We start from the raw sequence: 22,459 nt of genomic DNA, 5'->3' as shown, positions 1-22,459 counted from the left end.
ATGCATTTAAAAATACATATCTGGAGGCTGGAGAGATGGCTTAGTGGTTAAGAGCACTTACTGCTTTTGCGGAAGACCCAGGTTCAGTTCCCAGCACCCCTGTGGTGGCTCATAACTGCCTGTAACTCCAATTCCAGGGGGATCTGAAGCCCTCTTCTGGCCTCTGTGAGCTCCTGAAAGCATATGGTGTACATTTGAATAGACACACACACACACACACACACACACACACACACACACACACGTATATGTAAACAAAAACAAATAGATAAAAATTTTAAAATAGACTAAATACCTAAAAGGTGCTCATAAATCCTTTTTGTTCCTTTGAAATTAATGTCCTCTTACCTTTCTCAGAGGGTCCTGTTGTAAGCAGTAATGTCTCCATGCCATTGATGTTCAGAGGGGAAGAAGCCGTTGAGTTCCCACAGGAGGAGTTGCCTGTTAAACTCTCTCAGGGGCCGACCCCCACAGAGAACTTGAATCTGGCCAGTAATTTCCCAGCACATATTTTCGAGCCAGCTGTGATGTTAACCCCACCCAGGCAGAAGAGCAACTCGGAGTTCTCTCCTCTCCAGGATGGTAAGCATGGCTCTTCTACATTTCCCTGGAAGCTGTGAGTTTTACCCTTCATCCATATGATGTATTATTATATATGTGTGTGCGTATGTATAATGTGTTGAACACACACACACACACACACACACACACACACACACGCATGCACACACACACACGCACGCACACGCACGCACGCACACGCACTTGTATTTCAGGGTAGTGTTGTCTGTGTCATATGTGTCCCTGCCCCCCTCCTTCCCTCATCACTGTGAGAATCACTGGATAACTTACTTTCATTCATGGGTTCAGTGGTCCATGGTCAGCTAGCGCTGTTCTTTCTGAGCAGCGGTAGAACAAGACACAGCAGAGGAAAACCGCTCACTTCATGATATCCCAGAGACAGAATGAGGAGGAGGATGTGGGAAAAATACACTCTCCAAAGGCATGCAGTTGGTGACCAACTATGTACGTGTATACACATGTGTACCCTGGCACGCAGAGGACACTTGTGGTAGTGGAGTCTTGCCTTCCACCATGTGGGTCCTGCATATCACATTCTGGTCATCAGGCTTGGTGGCAAGTACTTTTACCCACTGAGCTGTGTGTTGCTGGTCCTTGAAAAAATATTTTTAATTATTTTTCTTTGTTTATTTTGTGTGTATTGGACACTTCACTCACCCATGTGTGCCTGTGTGGAGGCCAACAATCAACAATATTAAGTATATTCCTTCATCACTGTCCACCTCCTTTGTAAATTTTATTAACTAATTTTGAGAGGGAGAGGAAGAGAGAGGGAGAGAGAGAAAGAGAGAATGTGTGTGTGTGTAGACATGGATGCCATGGCTTGTATGTGGCGGTCAGAGGACAGCTTTGGGGAGTTGTTATCTCCTGTGCAGTCTGAGAATGGAACTGCAGCCTGTGTGCATGTGACTCTAACTCCTGAGACAGCTTCCCAGCTCCTTTTTGGGAGATACTTTTCCATCCCTATTTTGCATGGATTTTTATTTCTTTAAAAGTTGCTAATATTTTCTTTTTTTTTTTTTTTTCGGTTTTTCGAGACAGGGTTACTCTGTGTAGCTTTGCGCCTTTCCTGGGACTCACTTGGTAGCCCAGGCTGGCCTTGAACTCACAGAGATCCGCCTGCCTCTGCCTCCCAAGTGCTGGGATTAAAGGTGTGCGCCACCACCGCCCAGCACTAATATTTTCTTGCAGAGCAGAAGACCCTAACTTTTATTGTTGGGACTCAGAGTTTCACAGATTGTCTGTACTTTGATGTGTTTTTGGTAAAGGAACTGAAGAGGGTCCAGAGGTTGAAGAACATGGCAAATCCTTCTACTGGATTCGTGCCTTGCTGTTTGTAATAAAATAGGGTGTTGTCTGATGGAGACAGCGCTGGGCTGAGAGTCGGGTGCTGTGGCTTGACCACTCCTCGTTGACTCGGGGGAAGTTTGGACTAAGATTCTTCTTCTGGACCCCAGCTTCCTTATTCTAGCATATGGGAATTTTTTTTACTTTAATGCTAATTACATAGTTTAATATTTCTTTCTCAGGGGCCTGAGGAGTTATTAATTATATCTAGAATAAGGAAGTATGCTTTGAGCTATGATTTCTGTTCAGATTAGATTTTTATTTCTTATAGTAATTATTCAATTTTTTTCCCTACCCCCCTCCACCTAGTGTCTCACTGTGTAGCTCAGGCTGGCCTCAAACTCATTTGTGACTACAGGCATGCATCACTATTCCTGGATAGGAGTTATATGTGTCAAAGTGCATGGTCTCAGGAATGTGTAAGTTTCTGGACTTGATTATACATACTCCTTTACGAAAATAACGTAGGCACTCAGAAGCCAAACCCGTTTACTGAAGTATTTCCCTGACTACCATGACAGACTGACGCGCTGATCTTAGTACCAGTTTATGGAGAATAGGATGCTTACGACTGTCTTAAATTCTCGTCTGCAGTATTGAGGAGAACGGTCCAGACCCGCCCTGCTCCACGAATCCCCCCCACTGCGGAAGTCATAGAGAAAGGACAGACCTGGGAAAAGAAGACCTTGCCTGTTGACCCAGACATTCAGAACTCAAGTGAGGAAAATCGCCTCTTCACTCAGAGGTGGAGAGTTTCTCACATGGGGGAAGATCTGGAGAACAAAACTCAGGCACCGTTTGTTAACCTGTCCCAGCCCCCTTGCACTTCCCTTCCCACCACTCAGCAGTCAAGAAATCCTGCGTTCTCAGAAGAGCCCCCAGTGCTTGGAGATGGGCAGCAGCTTAGAACAAACGAGGCACTGGCCCAGAGGAAGGACATAATGGCACGGATTGCTGAGTTGACACTGCAGAATTCGGCCATCAAGGCACACCTGAATAATATTACCCGGTCGGTGTCGGTGGGAGAGCAAGGGGATGGATTTCGGGAGCCGAGCAAACAGGGAAGTGCTGGTGACCTGCCTGCTGTAAGTACCAGCAAAGACTAAGGACACTGTTAGACCTCTCACTGCTGGGACGGATTAAGCAGAGGGACGAGGGACTGTTTTCGCTCATGGTTTCTGAGGGTTTACTCCAGGTGGCAGAATCTATTTCTCTGGACTTGAAGTTAGACAGAGTATCATGGTGGCAGGAACACGTAGCAGAGGCTACTATCTCATGGTGGCCCAGAGGGTCAGAGGACAAGGCACATCTCTTTAAGATATGTCCCAGGTGACCAAATTAGTCCAGCTGAGCCCTACCTTCTCCTTTTCATCACCTCCCATAATACTGTGGCTCCTTCAGGGGCTCAATCCATTCATTAAAGCTCACCAGCTGGCAAGCAGGCCCCCGTGTGTGAGCTGGTGGTGCGTTGCATATTCAGGCTGTAACAGGCATCCAAAGAGATTTCTTTCCAGAAGTGACTATAGCTTTGACATGTCTTCCTCACAAGAGAGATAAAACTTATCTGTTAGTTAGTATTGCACTAAATAAGACAACATGAAAGAAAAACCATATGACTGCAGCAAGTAGAATTAAGGTAGGATGTGTAGGAGGCTAAGGATAAGATAAAATGATAGAGGACAATGATAGAATGAGGAGGACACAGAATGCTTGCTGCACAGCTAGATTTTAATTGAAAGTAACTTTACTCTTCATGTGGCCTATGAAAAAGTAGTTGGCCCTTAACTGATGAATAACTCTTTTCTAGGACACAGAATGGGTTTTCCTATAGAAATTATATTTAAAGAATCAGTTAAACTTTAATGTGCATTTGAACCATCTGAGGAGCTTGCTAGAATGTGGTGCATGAGTAGGTCTGGGTGGGACCTGGTGCCTTTCTAGTAGTCCCTCAGTGATGCCAGGACTGCTGGTCTGGTCACATTCTGAGGAGCATTGTTCTTATTTACCGTAGAGCAGGATTTTTTTTTCCCCTGTGTAACTGTAGTACCAAGCATGGGGTTCAACGCTTGTAGTCCTCAAGAGACTGAGGCAGGGTTGCCGTGGGTTTGAAAACAGCCAGGGCTACTTTAGTGAGTTCTGGGCTATAGTATGAGATCTGTCTTAAGAACAACAATAAGACAATCCAGTCAACACTGTCTAACTGTTCTTAGCAAGCTTCCATCCCCTTCTTACTCTTCCCCTAGCTCCAATAACCACTAATCGACTCTCAGCTTCTATGAAATCAGCTTTTGTAAATTCTCTACATGAGTAAGGTCATGTGGATTTGTCTCCCTGTCAGTGGAGAAATTTTGTAAGTAAAATAAACTCTGTAGACTAATCTGATAACTTAAACCTTTATTCATTGTTTGTGGAGAGAAAAGCGAATCTAAGTCCCAGGCGGAGTGTCCATGACACATCCTGGTCGTGGGGATATTTTATTTGACCCTTTTTGAGCAAAGGTGACTGCCCTGGATCTGACAGTGGGTGGCAACAGCTCTTGCAATCTGAAGCAGTGGGCAGCCTCAGGACTAAGGGGTTCTGAGGTAGCTGCTCTTGCAGTCTGAAGCAGTGGGCAGCCTCAGGACTAGGGGGTTCTGAGGTAGCTGCCTTCCTAAAGGCTTTGAGATCCTCATTGAAGGCTTTGGTATGGACAATGGGGGGTGGGAGGAGCTGTTTCTGTTATCACTGGCTCAAGAGGGCAAGCCAGGAAGGAGCAAGTGTCCCAGGCAGGCGGCAGCATGCACAGTGCCTTAGATGTTTGTGGAGTTTTGAAGATTATTTGAAACAGACCACTGTTGCTTTTAAAAAGGTAACAGCAGTTCAATGCTGAGCCTATGCCCTTTCTAAATAGTACATATACTACCCTGGAAAGGGAAGTCTAATACTGCTGCCCTTCCTAGCCCTTTTCTTTTTTAATTGGAAATACAAAATAGACTTTGATCCTTACTGGTTTACTTTCCTTTTTCCAAAAAACAAACAAGCAAAACCCCCATAACCTGATAGGTATTAGTTTCAAATTAGTCATTTCTATCAGGGATTGGTTTTTTCCCCACAAAAGGATATATTTAGCTAAATGAAATTATTATGAACGATGAAAGTACATTTCTCTTGGGGCTTTCAAACTAAACTTACATTATATCCCTGGAGTAACCTTTTCTTTTGTACTGTTTGACTTTTCTCTGTATCTTAGGCTCCTTCTAATCACGGATCTTCTTACATCAGATCTCCAAGGCTAGAAGCAGCCTGGAGGGGCTGTCACGTGGGCAAGACTGGGAGGATTTTTAGAGTCTTTGCCAGATAATTTTGCCAAATTCATGAAGCATGTTTGAAGATTGAAATTATAAAAACATCCTTTTCAAATTCAGAAATAGTCCTGTGTAGTCTGCCCCGGCTCAGACCTGTCATCAGTAGGAGTGTGGCCTTTGGCTCACTGGCAGACATCTTTCCTCGTGTTATCTTTTCTTTCTAGTTCGGCTGAGGCAAGTAGGAAGAGATGCAGGGAAGCCTCATCCCATTAGACTGTGCTCATATGGCAGTAGCAGTAGACGAATGTGTGTGTGTGCGCCTTTGTTTTGATTTATAAACTATTTACCCCATCATTCGTATGTGTTTATAGTAAGGCCATGAATACCGAATTGCTGGTACTTTGAATAAAAATCAGAACTGGGTGTTTTTTTTTAAATAACGAATTTATGTCTTTTTTTCCCCTGAAGAATTTCCCAGTAGTTCAATCTCTAGTGCCAAGTAGCATGGAGGAACGGATTGCGGAGTTGAACCGGCAGAGCATGGAGGCTCGCGGCAAACTGCTCCAGCTCATAGAGCAGCAGAAGCTCGTTGGTTTGAACCTTTCCTCTTCGCCCGTGTCACCTGTTCAGTCGCCTCTCAGAGCCTGGGCCAGTGGGTCACAGAGTCCTGACTTCCAGAGAGAAACACTTTTCCCTGTCAGAGCCTGGGCCGGTGGGTCACAGAGTTCTGACTTTCAGAGAGAAACACTTTTCCCTGTCAGAGCCTGTGCCGGTGGGTCACAGAGTTCTGACTTCCAGAGAGAAACACTTTTCCCTGTCAGAGCCTGGGCCGGTGGGTCACAGATTCCTGACTTCCAGAGAGAAACGTTTTTCCCTCTCAATTTTGAGAGCTCATATGGAGTCATACTATGTTCCAGTACGCCCAACTTTGTACCAGAAGAAACGGCTTGGGTCGGAAAGACGGAAATAGTGGTAGAAAGCTGTCTTGTTCTATAGCCAGTCTTTGGCATCTAGGGCGACACCATCCAAGTGAAATATGTATTACAGTGTATGTCTCACTTAGGATATATGCTGCAAAAAAGTATAAATGTCAAAATTAGACTACACATTTTACTAGCATCAGATTACAAATTATTGTTCTCTTAAAACCAGAAAAACATTTCTCCTCAGTTTAATGTTTTCCATTATTTTGTTATGTTTAGGAGCATGAAAAACTAGAGGGGCCTCCTAAATAACTTAATTGTGACTGAAAAATGTGGTCTATGGCAGTGCTGTTCAAAGAGTGTTGGTTAAACGAAGTGGCTCTAAGTTGGCTTTAGCCAGAAATGAATTTGCGCCCTCAAGGATGGCACTACATCTGAGGTGTTGATGGAGCCCCGTCTAAGGCCCGGATTGTGAGGGACCGAAGGGCTCTGTCAGCGGTGTCCCTGGGATGCTCGAGCCTTGGTGCTTACAGGGATCCTTGTGTCCTGTGTGGCTGGGTGAAGGCGGGTACCTGAAAGGCACCAGGAAGAGTTTTCGCTTCTGCTGGAAATGAAAACTCTTTAGTTTTTGAAATTACAAACAAGAAAACATACACATATATAATACATTCGGTTTGCCTCATCCTCCACTCTTCTCCGTCACATCCGTCAGCCCCTGCCTACGGGTCCCTTTCCCTGTTTTTGTGACCCACTGATTTTAAGGATGGTCTGAATGGCCATGGATGTGAAACTGTCCCCCAGGGCCTGGGATAGTGTACGTAACTAAAGGTAGTGAACCCCCACCCCCACCCCCAGGATCCAGCATTAGCCAGTCGTTCAACAGAGAGGAGTACGGCTCCACGAGCCCCTTCCCACTCCATGGCAGACTCTTGACAAGTCCACCCTTGTGCAGGCCCGGTACAGGTGGCCCCAGCTGCTGTGAGCTCATGATGTCAGAAGACAGCCCTGCTCCCTGTCTTCCTGCTGCTGTAGTCGTTCTGCCCCTTTCCATGGTATTTCGAGCCTTAGAGGAGGGGTGTAACTGTCCTGTTGAGGGCCGAGAACTGCCAGCTCTTATTCTCAGCACTGTGAGCAGCTAAGAGTCTGCACTCACCATCGCTCACCGCAGAGCCAAGCTACTCTGAATAGGAGGAGAGTAGCATCTCTGTGTGGGTGGAAATATAGGTGTTTACAGGCAGCTTGACTTGACAGCTGAGCCAGACAACAATAGTAAGTCTCTTCTACTCATTGCCTGGGACCTTCCCAGCCGTGGGGCTTTGATCAGATTTATAGTACCAGGCATGGATTCTCATAGGGCCAGAGCAAAGTCTAATTATGTGAAATCTCAGGGTTTCATAAGTAGACAGTCGACAAACATTTAGTAATGAAATACTTTATATCTGTTCTATTCATAGAGGATCCTGTAAATCCTCCTTAAAAATCAGATATTTCCTGGCTATAAGGGGAAATGAAATCCTACTTAATTTAATCAGATTGAAAAATCAAACTTTTGAGCTAGCTTTTTTTTAGTTTTTAAATTTAATGTTTTCTTATTCTTTGACGGTTTCATAAATATATGCATCTTAATCATGTTCACCCCATTCATTCCTTCTCTCCACCCACCCTCCTGCTCCCCAGTATACCTCGGTCTCACTGTTTTTCACTTCTTGCTCTGTTGTTACTTGTCAGAAGATTCTGGCATTCCATGAACTGGAGTACCGCCAAACGAACAGAAACAGTGAAGTTTCTTGTCTTAACAGTTCACTTTTAAAAATCATCTCTCAAGTGTTTTCTATGAACCATTCTGATATAAAAACACCTAAATTTGTAATCTATAATTTCCAGTAATGAAATTGAGCAAAGTTGTTGCTTTTATTAGTGAAAAGTAATGACACTAACAGTTACTTTTGTATTTTAGAAGAAGGAAAGCGAACCATAGAGGTGTCTGTTCCAGGAGTGGAGGCTCCAGAGAGTTCGAAATGCAACACTGTGTCTCCTGTCAGTGTGATCAGTTCAAGAAGGTAGGGCTGCAGGGCTGCTGTTCCTTACAGCATCAACAGTGTCTGGGTGCGTCCTCTCTGTGCCCAGCGTCTGTCTAACAAGTTCAGGCACACTCACTCATTCAGAGAAAGGAAGCAACTTAACCAAGTAGGGGTGCCTGCTTAGAACAAAAGTGGGCTAATCTTTAAGAATTTCTGGCTGCAAAATTAGGAGAAGCTGTATCCCAGGGTATACACACTCACTAGTAACACTTTCACTGTTGCAGTAAGTCCACACTGGGGGGGTCCGACTCCCACCTTTTGAAAGGTTCTTAGGTGGAGGAGAGAGGAATTAAGAAATGATAGATAGAGAGGCCTAGCCAACAAGAAGACAGACAGAAACACGGGATAGCTTCGGGAGAGCCTGGGTCAATACCCACCAGCCTCGTCCTTTATTAAAAGGGCTTTTTATAACATAACAAGGGGAGAGGCAAAAGACCTCCCCCTTGCAAGATCAAAGCACACTGTTCAGCCAAGTGTAGACCCTTCCAAACACCTGGTAACCACGCCTGTGGCCAAATCATCTTATGCAGCCCTGCTGGGTAAAGCAAGCTCAGATTCTCTGACCTTGAATAATTTGGGCTCCCACAGAACACAAAACTGATTGGCCTAGATGAGCCACATGAGGTAAGTGGGTCAGGAAGGAGTTCCCTGGCTTTTCTGTCTCCACCCAGCATCCTCATGTTGTACCATACATGTAGCTGGAATTTTCTTTGGGCTGCCAACCAGCTCCCTAATAAAGACATGGAGACTTACTATTAATTATGAATGCTCGGCCTTACCTTTGGCTTGTCCCACAAGCTCTTTTAACTTAATTTAACCCGTTTCTATTCATCTATGTTTTGCCTTGGGGGCTTTTTTTTAACCTTTCTTTCATTCTGTATGTCCTGCTTTCCTACTTCCTCCATGTCTGTCTGGCCCGTAGCATCTCCCTGGTATCTCTTTTTTTCTTCCCCACTCCCGAGCCTAAAGTCCTCCTCCTACTAACTAACTCTCCCTGCCTGGAAGTTCTGCCTGTACCTCCTTCCTTGCTATTGCTGTTCAGCCTTTTATTAGACCACTCAAGTGCCTTAGGCAGGCAAGGTAAAACAGCAAGACATTTTTACATAGTTAGATAAATATTCCTCAACATAAACACATGCAACACATCTTTACATAGTTAAACAAACTCAGCGAATCTTTGCATAATTAAATGTTCCACAACATTTCCTCTTGTCTAAATAAAAAGAAAGGTTTTGGTTTAACATAGTAAGACTATATACAATAAGTACAATTACCAAGAAAGAATTACATTTATAATACCCAACCCATTTGTATTTGGCAAATTCAGAGAAAATACTCCATTATCAATATGCAAAAATCTATGCCAATGTAAAATACTTGAGATTAATAATTGCTTTTTAGTTTAAAGTAGATTCAATAATCTACCCTTTTTCTTTTCAGAATGAGATCCTTGAATCCAACTTACCTTGCTTAGTTTCCTCCCTTACCTTAGTTGCAATAACAATTTGCAGCCATTCTCCCTAATGATGATAAACATCCATCATCCACTGAATGACCACAAACCACCCACCCCACCTCTTGGGAATGTGGGTGTCGTGTTCTCTAGAGTGCTTCCTGCTCTCTTGGACAGTGGCATCTCTAGAGGACCCTGAAAAAATTAAGATAATGGTCAAGTCCTGGGAGAGCTAGCTGTATTATTTTTTTGTTTAGTCTCTGTGTGATGGGAAAGTGTAGAGCTTACCTGAAGTCTTGGCTGGAGTAGTCTGTGAGGCTGGACCATCTCAGCTAGCAGCTTTGAAGTTGTTCTGGATGTAGAATTTTGAGGAAACTGCAACAGAGGCATTCTGAGAGGCTGGGTCACCTGGGCTACTTGTCTTTATTGGTGTCTGGTCCTTTTCTTTTCTGAACACACATAAACTTTTAAAGGTAATATATATATCTGCATTAACCCAAGTATGGAGTGTGCAGTGTGCACAAGTCAGTTAAAGATGTTAGTAATAGAAGAGACTATTAGAGATGGAGGTGAGGTTCACAGGAACACTGTACTTCCACTCCGTCTGTAAAGCTAACTACTCTAAGTGGTAAACTACTAGTTTTAAGTTTCAGGCCGATAAAGTGTTACGAGTGGTTTACGTCATTTGGACTTGTCACCAAACCTTTTTAAGCTCTTGTCAGTATTGAGAACTGTCCCCTTAATTGTTTATGGCTAGTGGTAATACCTCACTCTCTGTTTATTTCTCATGGATAGATCTTCAGGGGCTACTAGTAATTCTTGTTCTCCGCTAAATGCCACCTCAGGAAGTGGGCGATTCACACCTGTTAATCCAAGAACAAAGGTACGTTATAAAATATGATCAGTGTGTAGTGTCAAGAGTGTGAGGGTGGAGGTGACTAACTTCTATTCTTAGTTATTATTCCTGTTGTCTTTAACATGCTAGAAAATTCCACGGAGAAAAGAAATACTATAATTTGTGTCTATTTGAAAAGCAATACATTTATTTTGTTTTCTAGGGTAATTAAGAAATAAATTAAAATTTGATAGGATTCCAAGTGTCTTCCAAGACTAGGAATTACTGGTGTCAGGCCTGCTTCCCAAGTGCCATGGTCTTGAGGGGCTCATAGGTATGAGGTATTGGTCCTGCTGTTGTTGATGTAACTGGGAAGAGCTTGGGATAGCCAGAGACCTGTGGCTGGTTCTTTATCCCAGTGTGCCATGTCTGAGGGCCTCTGTTAGGCAGGTAACAACACAGAGGGTAAATGAATGCCTTGTACATTTTCATATGTTCTGGTTTGCTCCAGAACTGTCTGGAAGCTAAACATTTACTGTTTATTCAGATTTTTTTCACAGAAAAAAGGCATTTATATGTGTGTTGATAATATAGAAAAAATACAGTTTCTCTGTGTTTATCATAGAAAATTGTAAGAATATCTTTAGAATTGTAAAAAAAATTTTTTCCAGAGATAAGCCAGTAACAGATATGGGGAAATCATTAGATCACAGAGTGGAGACACACAGCCCAAACGAAGTAACTGCCTTAGTTAGCTACCCCAGTTGCCTAGAATTAAAAATTTGTCCTTTCTTATTCTTAAATCCTGAGAAGCTTAAAGTTATCTTTTGATATAGTTACAGTTCATGGAACTTAGTATCATTTAATTTACTAAGCTCCAATAACCTTCTTTTCATCGTGTTTAAAATTGTACCTATGGTTTGAATAAATGTTGGATTTCTCCTTTTGAAAGGTAAGGCTCTTTTTAGGATACCTGCTGAGCAGGCAGCCAGCTGCTTGGTGGTATCTCGGTGGGGCAGAAGGTTTGCCAGGAGAGGTGACACTCCAGTGCCCCCTAAGGCACATGGTGACTTCGTTGAATGTGCTTGGTGGAAATGTCTGTGACTCCAGTGGGCTCGAGTCTAACTCCTGTCCGTGTCTCTGTCCGACAGACCGAAAAGCACCATGAGGAAGGCTGGTTCGCTCTCTCTGCCCACATGTCCTAGAGAAGATGAATTGGAGCGTGCCCTCAGTGACTCATCCCTCCTTCCCTTTCCTCTTCGTGGATCCTCCTTTCAAGTTGTGACATTTTCTTTAGATAAAACCTGCAGAGATAGCCTGTATTAATGGAAACAAGGAAAAGAACAATTATTTTTAATATTTTACCTTTTCAAATAGGTTTTTCACAAAGCATCTAACCTATGAATTTCCTGTGAATAAAACTTTGACTGTAAGAAAATTTAAGTTTTATATTTGATTGACCTTGTTAAACTTTTTAGTAATACATTGTTACCCTTGTCATTGCTGTTGAAGGTTTTGTTTTTGTTATTGTTTAGTACATCATAAATGTGGATCATCTTCCCAGAAGAACTAAATTGCTTTATGTATAACTTATAATAAATTTTTTCTGGCTTTCAGAAAAATGTGATAATTTCTTTTCTACTATCCATCATTCTAAATTGAATATACAACTTAAAAAAAACAAAAGGCTGAGGCTGTGGGGTATACCTATAATCCCAACATTCAGAAACTTGGGGCAGGAGGCTCTCTAGTATACATGTGTTCCATGCCAGCCTGAGCTATGTAGAGAACCCTGTTTCAACAAAAGAACAGGAGGTGGGCATATGAATGTTTGTTTATTTTTCTTAAGTGACAGTGGCTATGTGTTTAATGATACCAACCATAATGTTCAAATATCTAAGTGCAGTACATTGATTTAATGATAATGTTAGGAAAAGAAATATAAAAACTGTTATTAATTTTCCTTGCCCTAAATCACCCAAAATGGATTTTCTCTCATGAACTGACTGGTTCTCGGTATTGGCTTCTATTTCCGGTTTATTTCAGTGATGTCTGCCATGCTGTGATGGGAATTTCCAACTTCAGTGAGTTGGGAGGGGAGAGCATCACACTGAAGCTACCCTGAGTCCCCAGACTTCCCCTTCCTCCCTCTGCAGTTGAGAACCATGTTCTAGGAATCTCCCTGTGCAGCTCTACCCGGGCTTTTCAGTTGCAGCCAAGAGTAAAATTATTTTCTTCTAGCACTGATGAATCTGTGTGAAGTCTGTATTTCTTCTGTTTTATATATATATATATATTCTTAGCAATTTTTATCCATTTATACAATGTGTTTTGATCTGATCCATCCATCACTATCTTCCTCCAGCTCTCCCTAGTGCCTTTCATCCTGTCTTTCTCCCTGTTTCATGTTTATTTTGTGTCGTTACTAACCTGAGCCAATTATTGCTGCCCAGATGCACGTGAGTGGGGACATGGGCATGGGCAACTTACCACTAGCCGAGTTCCCCAGAGGAGAGTTAGTCTTTTTCTCAGGAACACCAACTGCCCATAGCTCCTCCACCAAGAGTGGGGCCTCAGGGCCTCTTCCTGGTCTGCTGGAATTTTGTCTGGCTTAATCTTGTACAGGTAACCACAGCTGCCGGGAGCTGATGTGTGCCTCAGCCATGTAATGTCTAGACAGTTCACTGCTTCCCTCCCTACCCAATACTCTTCCTGCTCCTCTTCTGCAATGCTCCCTGAGCCTTGGATGGAGCCTTGGATGGAGCCTTGGATGGAGAGGTGTGGTTGATACAGATGATTCTTCTGCAGCTGAGCACTCACATTTAAACACTAGTCTTCAGCAATGTGGTCTCACCATCTAGTTATGGTGTGCAAACAATGGCATAGAAATAGCCTGTTACCTCCCTGACCTGTCTTGTAGAGGTTATCCTGTGCTAGCACTGAGATTCACATTTAATAACCTGTGCCTTCTGGGAACAGCATTGTTCACCCATGAATACTTTCTTTAATACGTATTTTTCTTTATGTTTTTCTAGCTTTAGTCACCCCCACATCTTTAAACCTTAAAAGCCATTATTCTCAATTTGAATACTTTAGTTTTTTATTCTTTTTTTTTTTTTTTAAAGATTTATTTATTTTGTATACAGTGTTCTGCCTGCAGGCCAGAAGAGGGCACCAGTTCTCATTACAGATGGTTGGGAGCCACCATGTGGGTGCTGGGAATGGAACTCTGTCCTAAGGCGGGTCCTGTGTGTAATTCCAGCTCAAAGGATTAGATGAAAACAAAGAGGACGAAAATATTGACAGAATTATTTTTTCACGGTTTAACTTGTTAATGACCGTTTCCTCCATTCCTACACACACACAACATTAAGAGGAATAAAAATCGGGCTGGAGAGATGGCTCAGCGGTTAAGAGCACTGGCTGTTCTTCCAGAGGTCCTGAGAGAGAATAGATTGATGCCTCAATGACCTAGATGATGACTGGTAACGGCCATGAGTCATGGATGGGAAACATTCCCGCATGGAAGCAAGTGAGGCTTCCTGCACAGCCAAGAGTGGCGGGCTGTGAACTTGAAGGCGTGCTGCGGAGGGATATGCATCCTCTGAGGTCAGACCTTGTCAACTGCTACATGTAGGATTGCCGCTGGCAGCCTGGCTTCATGTTCTGTGAACTTTGCACATAATCGGAGACCCCTGTTCTGGGACACTGGGGACACTGATCACTGAGTAAGGGTAGGGGCCATATGTCTGACCTCAGAGCATTGTCTCTATGCCACAGGGGAGGATAATAGAGAATAATATTTGCTCTTAAGTAGAGGCCAAGCGATTAATACTTTATCAAAAGATGTCAAAAGAGTATATGTTAGAATACAAATTAAAAAAATACTGCCCTGTTAGAATCCTGGAGCCCCTTTCTCATGGGTTAATAGCCCCTCTTCAATCTTAGGGTTCAAGTTAGCATTATCTATTTGAAAACTGTATCTGGCTTTTAAAATTACATGGGTCACTTCCAACCTTTAAATGCTGTAATTAACATACAGTTTACGTACAGTGGGATGTATAGACATTAATCAATCTTAGGATGTGTATGAAGGCACAGGACAGTTGTACCAATCCAGCTGACCCTTTGTGTCCCTCTCTGTTAGTTGTCCCCCCTGTACACCAGTAGAAAACACTAGAGGCGTGGCTCTTACCACCAAAGATTATTTTATAATTTCATATCAATGGAGTCATTCAGAATACACCTTTGTTTTGGCTGCTCACATTCAGCGTGATTTTGAGATTGATCCATGCTATGTGTGTGTGTGTCAACAGATAAACGTTTGGATTGCCTATTAGTGTTTGATTGTATGACCATGTCATAGTTTCTGCACTTGGTGTCCCGACACCAAATGCCTGGCTTTGTTTCCAGCTTTAAATGGTTACAAATAAGCCAACCATGAAGGAGGAGCAAATATTTTATTTGTCTTGGATACGAAACTAGAAATGGAATTGCTGCTTTACATGATAGTGTATTTGATTTTAAGAAACTTTCTGACATTCCATTTTTACACTTTCACTAGCAACATGTGCATTCTCTTGTTACTCCTAATCTTACTCAATATTTGATCAGTCTTTTTATCTCTTCTGTGGCTGAGTTATGACATCTTAATTTGTGTTTTTATCCGTGATAGTGATGCCTCATTTACTCTGTTCATTGGTATTTGTAGACATTCTTTCATAAAGAAACTTCAAAAGTTTTTGTTGGATTATTTGCCTTTTTATTAAAGGCGGGAGCTCTTTATTTATTTTGTGTACAACTCCTTTGTCTGATACATGCCTTGCAGATTTTGAAAAAAAAATCCCTGAGGGTTGAACCTCACAACACAAACCTTATTTACTCTTTAAAAGCCGACAGATATGTAGCTTTAGTTTATCTGTCTTCGATGTTGATGTAGCTGGCAAGCTGCCTTCCCTCACTAAGACCACCTCCACTTTAAAAGTTTTGTTTTTAGTTGGCAAGTAACTGGCTCAGGGAACCCTTTGGTCGCTTTGGAAAAGTTGAGCAAGTACCTTTGAAAGTGCTCAGTCATTTGGGTTATAAACTGTTGGAATGCTAAGCTTGTTTCCTAGAGAGAGGTAGGTCGCAATAGCATCCCCAGGGAAGACGGGACTCTGCCGCAACACCCCTGCTCAGTTTAGGAAAAGCCCTGGGGCATGGCGCGCATGCGCCTAATAGCTTGTTGGTCCCCTCCCCCCAGAGCACCAGCCAGACTGAGTGGCGTTGCTGTGGCAACCGCAGTAAACGGAGTCCTTGGGCATGTGTGGCTGGAAACCAGCTGCGCGGTGGTGAACACCTCTGGTAAGTGAGCTCCAGCAGCTGGGCTGTCCACACGAGTCCCCGTTAAATCTGGTAGCGACCCAGAGAGCAGTGAACCCGGTTTGAACTTTTAGGTGGAACTAGTGTGGTCCAGTTTCCCTGGAGCACTTTCCTGGTCCTCCTATGGCCGTTCAACGCAAACATTTAAGGCAACCAGTGCATGTTAGACAAGGGCACAGCTCCTGCCTGCAAGGAGCTGGCAATGCGGGGCAAGAGGCAGCCAGGCCGCCGGAGAGGGGTTAGATCACCACGGAGGGAGGAAGAGAGACTGCTGGGAATGTGCCCCGGTCAACAAAGCCACCCCTACCCACTCTTAGCTGTGAGTCTTGTCAAGGAGACCCATCTGCACTAGCTTCCTTATCACTAAAAAAATGGCCGTGCTTACTTCCTGGGGTTCTTGTTAGGGGTGGAGGCCAAGGCAGGCCAAGTGCTTAGTATCTAGGGAGTACACCTAAATGCTGATAATAGGCAGAGGCGGTAGGAAGCGAGTGTGCAGTGTATGTGTATGCGCTTAGCCATGAGTTGTCTTACTTGCCTACTTAGTAAGATACTGGAGAAAAGGAGCTGAAGAGGGAGTAGGAACAGAGGGGGGTGTGACGGGATGGTCTAGAATCCCACAATGAAGGGCTTTTATGCCATGCTGAGTGTTTGTACAAGAACTCAGAGTTCTTGCATTCTCTTGTGATGGAAGCAGAATCCCTCGATGCTTTAAACAAGAGTGGCACACTGAGAGAGCTCTTTCAGCAATCCAAAGGGCAAGACAGAAAACAGATTAGAAGGCTAGCAAGAAGGCTCCGTGGGTTAAGGCACTTGTCCCCAGGCCTGACCTGTGTCCCATCCCTGGCACCCTCATGGTAGAAGGAGAGAACCAATTTCCAAAAAGCTGTCGTGACCTCCACACATGCACCACCCCCACACAAATAAAATATAAATAAATGTAACAAAAAAGTTCAATTTTAAAGGTTTTATTTATTTTTATCGTATGTGTATGAGTCTTTGTCTGAATGTATGTCTGTGTACCATGTGTGCACAGTGCTCCCGGAGAGCATAAGAAAGCCTTGGATGCCCTGGGACTGGTGTACAGATGGTTGTGAGCTGCCATGAGGGTGCTTGGAATTGAACCCTGGCACTCTGGAGTAACAGCCGTGCTCTTAACTGCTGAGCCATCTCTCCATTCCAGCCTCCATGAGAAAAAGAAAATTAAAGATAAAATGGATTAGAAAACAAAGAAGCTGTTTGAGGCCATCCATGGTGATGAGCAGTCAGCTAGAGCAGGGATGGGGTGAGGAGAGGGTGGATTCAAACTCTTCTGAGCTGGACAGCTGGTAACAGGTCTTGGAAATGGATTGTGTGAGATGGATGGCAGGAAGGCATTCAGTGACTAACTGCTCTTGTTTCTCACTTACACAACCATGATCATGGTATCTGCCTCATGTTTTACAAACAGGTGAGAGAATGTGTGTAGAAACTTTTAGAACTGTGCTTGGCATCAAATAAGAACCAAAACAATAAGCAAGCAAGCAAGCAAACAAACAAACAAAACCACCACAAACTATTGTTATATTTCACAAGGTAAAGTCAAAATTGAGTTGGTTTTCTACATCCATTACTGGTCATTTAATATGACCAGCTCTGGCACACTGCAGAGATTGGGGATTGAAGATCTGGCCCTGGGCTCTGGTGACTGAATCTGAGCAATGTTACCTTGTGGAGTCCTGTGTCTGGTTTCCAGCCAATCCTTTAGGAACACAGCACCATTGAGAACTGTTACTTTCCTTACATTTTTGTAGGGTTAACTCAAAACTGGACAGTCTAGTTAATGAGTTGGTCAAAAGAATTGGCTATAGGCGGAATCTAATAAAGGGAGACTTAACAATCATTCCACAAATAGGTTTCCAAACCTAGTTAGTCTCTACTGGTTTATTAAGTAGGGTGTGGTAGAGAACACACACATAAGGACTGGTCATTGTTATATACTGACTTAGATGAGTCAACATATGGTAATTCTGTCTATCCCGCCAAAGATAAACCTTAGGTTGTCTTAGAGGAATGATGTGAATGTCTCCGGCCAGTGAGGTGATGAGGTAAACTGATGACTTCTCACTTATGGCACGTGTCCAGAAGGGAAGATGGAAAAAAAATCTAGGAAGGTAAAAATTTTGAGGGAATATCTAAAACACTGGAAGTGTATTGATCTAATTTTTTTCCAAGACAGGTTTCTCTGTGTAACAACGCTCTGGCTATCCTGGAACTCACTCTGTAGATGAGGCTGGTCTCAAACTCACAGAGATCTGTCTGCCTCTGCTCCCTGAGTGCTGGGATTAAAGGCATGTGCCACCACCAGGCTATTTATTTAATTATTATAACTTTGAAAAAAGTTCAAATTATGTCATTGAGGAATAATTGAAAGAATTGGGGTGCTTCCTCTGAGAAAGGGGAATATCTGATGGAAAGCTAGAGCAACCTCTAATTATAAGAACGAACAAAGGTCAAATGGATCCACGCTGGAGAGAGAGAGATTTGAGCTTAATTTAAAATGTACTAAGATCTAGAGCAGAACTCTAACAGAACAGGCCACAATCTTAGCTGAACTGTTGGGTGGAAGATGATTGGCCATATCTTAAAATGCCCCCTATCTTCACTTATTTGAGACCATATTTATTATTAATAATCTCCTCTACTATTTACATACCCCATGGCCATGTGCCAGTTCCCATTCATTTTTATTCTTTCGGAATTCATCAATACAAAATTCATAAAACGTATTTTGAGCGTCTTCAACCCTCCCCCAACTCTTCCCAGATCCATCTCTACCTCCCTACCGCCCCCCTCCATCTCTTTGTTCTCTTCTTATTTTATTTTTAAACCCACTGAGTCTGAGTGGTGCTGCTCCTACCCTCTTAGATGTGTGGCCTGCTGGAGCCACACACGGCTCTCCAAGCTTAGCTGCTGGACTCACTACATGTACTCTACTGCCCTCAGGTCGGTGACGTGGGCACCACATTTCTGAGAAGAGAATACTGAGTACAGAGATGCTGAATACTTAACATTTCCCACTTAAACCCAGTTAGACTGAATCAGAAGCCAATGTTCCCGGCCTGGCCAACACCGTAGACTATTTTTCTAATATTGCTGGACCGGATGTGAATGTGTCCCCTTTACCGGATAGGGTGCTGCACTAGGTAAAACTTCTTTCTGGACCAGTGAGATGGCTCAGCAGGTAAAAGCACTGGCCACCAGATGGACAATGCAAGCCAGATGACCTGGGCTCCATCCCTGTAACCCAAAAAGTGTGAGAACTGACTCTGCTAAGTTGTCCTTTGATCTTATTTAGAGACGGCTCTCACTGTGTTGCAGAGGCTGGCCTTGAATTCTTGAGCTCAGAAAATATTCCTCCCCTGGGCTATTGAATTGCTGGGACTATGGTGCATGGAAGCACGGCTACCTTCTGATCATAGTTACTGAGTTTCACCTGTGTTAAAGAAGAGCCGTAGGACTGCTAGAGAAACCAACTACAATATGTAAGAAACCCATGTCTTTCATACAAACCCCTCGTTCTTAGCATCAGTTCTTATACCTGGCTGCACAAAAGTTTGCCTGGAAAATGAGACTCCTCTAATTCTATGTTTTTTCCAGGTTACTCTGCAGTGCAGTCAGAGTTGAGAACTATAGACATTATACGTCATATACACACACATACATACATATATGGACAAATAGTAACTATAGACATTATACATCATATACACACACATACATACATACATATGGACAAATAGTAACTATAGACATTATGCACCATATACATACATACACACATATATATGGACAAATAGTAACTATAGACATTATACATCATATACACACACATACATACATATATATGGACAAATAGTAACTATAGACATTATACATCATATACACACATACACACATATATATGGACAAATAGTAACTATAGACATTATACATCATATACACACATACACATACATATATATGGACAAATAGTAACTATAGACATTATACATCATATACACACATACATACATATAGACATTATATACCATACACACACATACATACATATATATGGATAAATAGTAACTATAGACATTATACACCATATACACACACATACATACATATGGACAAATAGTAACTATAGACATTATACAACATATACACACATACATACATATAGACATTATACACAATATACACACATACATACATACATACATACATATGGACAAATAGTAACTATAGACATTTTACATCATATACACACACATATATATATGGACAAATAGTAACTATAGATGTTATACATCTACATATACATGTATATACACAAGGACAAAAAGATTAAGGACCATGCTTGTTGCCCTAGCTGGGATGTGAACCCAATTCTCTTTGGCTTCAAAGAGGTGAAAGTATAATTTCCCAATCTGTTTGTCCTAAAAAAGCAAAGCAAAACAAACAAATAAAAGCCCTAAATACCACTCTGCTCCACATCAGCAGTCCAGCTAATGGACTCCAGGAGTCTGTTATACCTGGTCTGTTTACAGGCATCTTACAAACCCTCCATCATCCTATATTACTCAGGAAAGAAGAATGATCCTAGGTTTTTTTTTTTTTTTTTTCTGCCACTACTGCTAGTTCAGATTACTGTGTGAAGTCCCTGGGTTCTAGAATTTTCTTTTATACCCTACACAACCTGACATTGACTGGATTTGTGATGCTAATCTTTATTTTCGCGGTAGTGTTGGCCATGTGAGAAATACATTATTCATGACAGCACAGAAAGCCATGTGATGCTTTTGTCCTTGTATCTGGTTACTTTTTTCATTGTGGGTCCAATTTGTTTACTGAGTGTCCCATTTACAATCCCATTAGGTGTGGAGGTGCTGAACACCCTCTCACAGGAGTCATCTAAGACCATCAGAAAAAACACAGATATTTACATTTCAATCCTAACAGTAGCAAAATTACAGTTAAGAAGTAGCAACGAAAATAATTTTACAGTTGGGGGGTACCACAACATGAGGAATTGTGTTAAAGGGTCGAAGCATTAGGAAGGTTGAGAACCACTGAGTTATGGCATATTCAAAATATATGTAGGCAAAGAAAGGCAGCAGGTAGAAAGTGACCTCATGAACCTTCCGGTTATTAGGGAACAGAACAGAAAGCTGTGCTTCAAACCACTGGGAGGTATACGCGATGCCCAACTTCTGGAGTTCTAGAAAGCCGGGGGCCATGGAATGCAAAGTATCTTGTTTCACCACTTAGAGATGACATCATGACAGCCTAGAGAATAGGTTCACTTTCCTTCCAACACCTTGAATGTTGCGGGGTTTTTTTTTGTTTTTTTGTTTTTTGTTTTTTTGCAAAGAAATTATTATCCTCTCTTCCCAATTAGAAAGACTGTTAGAAAAAAATTGAAACGAAAGAGCTGGCAAAGATATGGAGGAAGGGGGACTGCTTCTGTGCAGTGGATTGGCATGTATAGTCCTAGAGCCATCGGAGAGAACAGTATGGATGTCCCTAGAGAGTGTATGAAACTCTCATATGTGACCCAGCAATCTGCCTCCCTGTCACATGCATCCTGCTCTGGTGATGGTTAATCTTGACACTTGACAGCATTTAGAATCTCCAGGAAACAAACTTCTGGACATGTCTGCGAGGGATTTTCTGTATCAGGCTTGCTGAAGTGGGAAGACCCACCCTCAGTGTGGATGGCACTATTCCAGGGGATGGGACCATAGATTACATTAAAAAAAACCTCAAGCCCTCTGCCTCAATGTGATCAGCTGTTCCTAGTTTCAGCTGCCATGACTTCCTGTCATGATGGACTATACCCTCGAGCTGTGAGCCAGAATCAAGCCATCATTCCCTAAGTTGCTTTTGCTAGGCATCTTGTCCCAGCAATGTGTAAACTAATACCTGGCTCCTGCTCTTATCAGTGGACCAGCTTCAGCCCTTTGGAGGTATTCTCTGCCTAACGTGTTTTTTTCCCCAGCCTGTGCCAAGTCAGAATCATCATTTCTGTCTCAAACACCCCTTCCCTAAGCCTCCAACATAGTTTAACTTTCTCATTACACATTTCCAGAGTACCTCAATCTTTCATTTTCATTTCTGGTAGCACCCACTGTAGCTAGAGTTTTCCTGCCTGGCCCACAGTCAGGACAAATCTCTCTCACCCGCCAGTCCCACAGCCACTCAGACCCAACCAAGTAAACACAGAGACTTATATTGCTTACAAACTGTATGGCCGTGGCAGGCTTCTTGCTAACTGTTCTTATATCTTAAATTAATACATTTCAATAAATCTATACCTTGCCACGTGGCTCGTGGCTTACCGGCATCTTCACATGCTGTTTCTCATCGTGGTGGCTGGCAGTGTCTCTGACTCAGCCTTCCACTTCCCAGAATTCTTCTCCTCCTTGTCCCGCCTATACTTCCTCCTGCCTGACTACTGGTCAATCAGTGTTTTATTTACTAACCAAGCAAAGCAACACATTTGCCATACAGAACATCCCACAGCAACCCACTGCAGTTTCACTGCTTGCTTAAAACCTGTGTTTCTGAGC

At 42.8% G+C, this 22,459-nt stretch overlaps 1 protein-coding gene across 1 annotated transcript in view; it reads left to right on the top strand.

The window, feature by feature from the left end:
* Spice1 (spindle and centriole associated protein 1) overlaps window positions 1-12,418 on the top strand; it is a 41,065-nt gene extending 28,647 nt beyond the window's left edge. Inside the window, exons 13-18 of the mRNA XM_059276867.1 lie at window positions 358-582; window positions 2,524-3,014; window positions 5,682-5,865; window positions 8,094-8,196; window positions 10,466-10,553; window positions 11,657-12,418. Coding sequence (XP_059132850.1) covers window positions 358-582; window positions 2,524-3,014; window positions 5,682-5,865; window positions 8,094-8,196; window positions 10,466-10,553; window positions 11,657-11,710 — 1,145 coding nt within the window. The 3' untranslated portion in view covers window positions 11,711-12,418. The remainder of the gene's footprint in view (window positions 1-357; window positions 583-2,523; window positions 3,015-5,681; window positions 5,866-8,093; window positions 8,197-10,465; window positions 10,554-11,656) is intronic.
* The last annotated feature ends 10,041 nt before the right edge of the window (window positions 12,419-22,459 follow it).

The sequence above is a fragment of the Peromyscus eremicus genome, chromosome 12 (genome assembly GCF_949786415.1).
Source record: "Peromyscus eremicus chromosome 12, PerEre_H2_v1, whole genome shotgun sequence".
Lineage (NCBI taxonomy): Eukaryota > Metazoa > Chordata > Mammalia > Rodentia > Cricetidae > Peromyscus > Peromyscus eremicus.
Note: the sequence above shows the minus strand (reverse complement) of the source record. Positions and strands in the feature narration are given on the sequence as shown.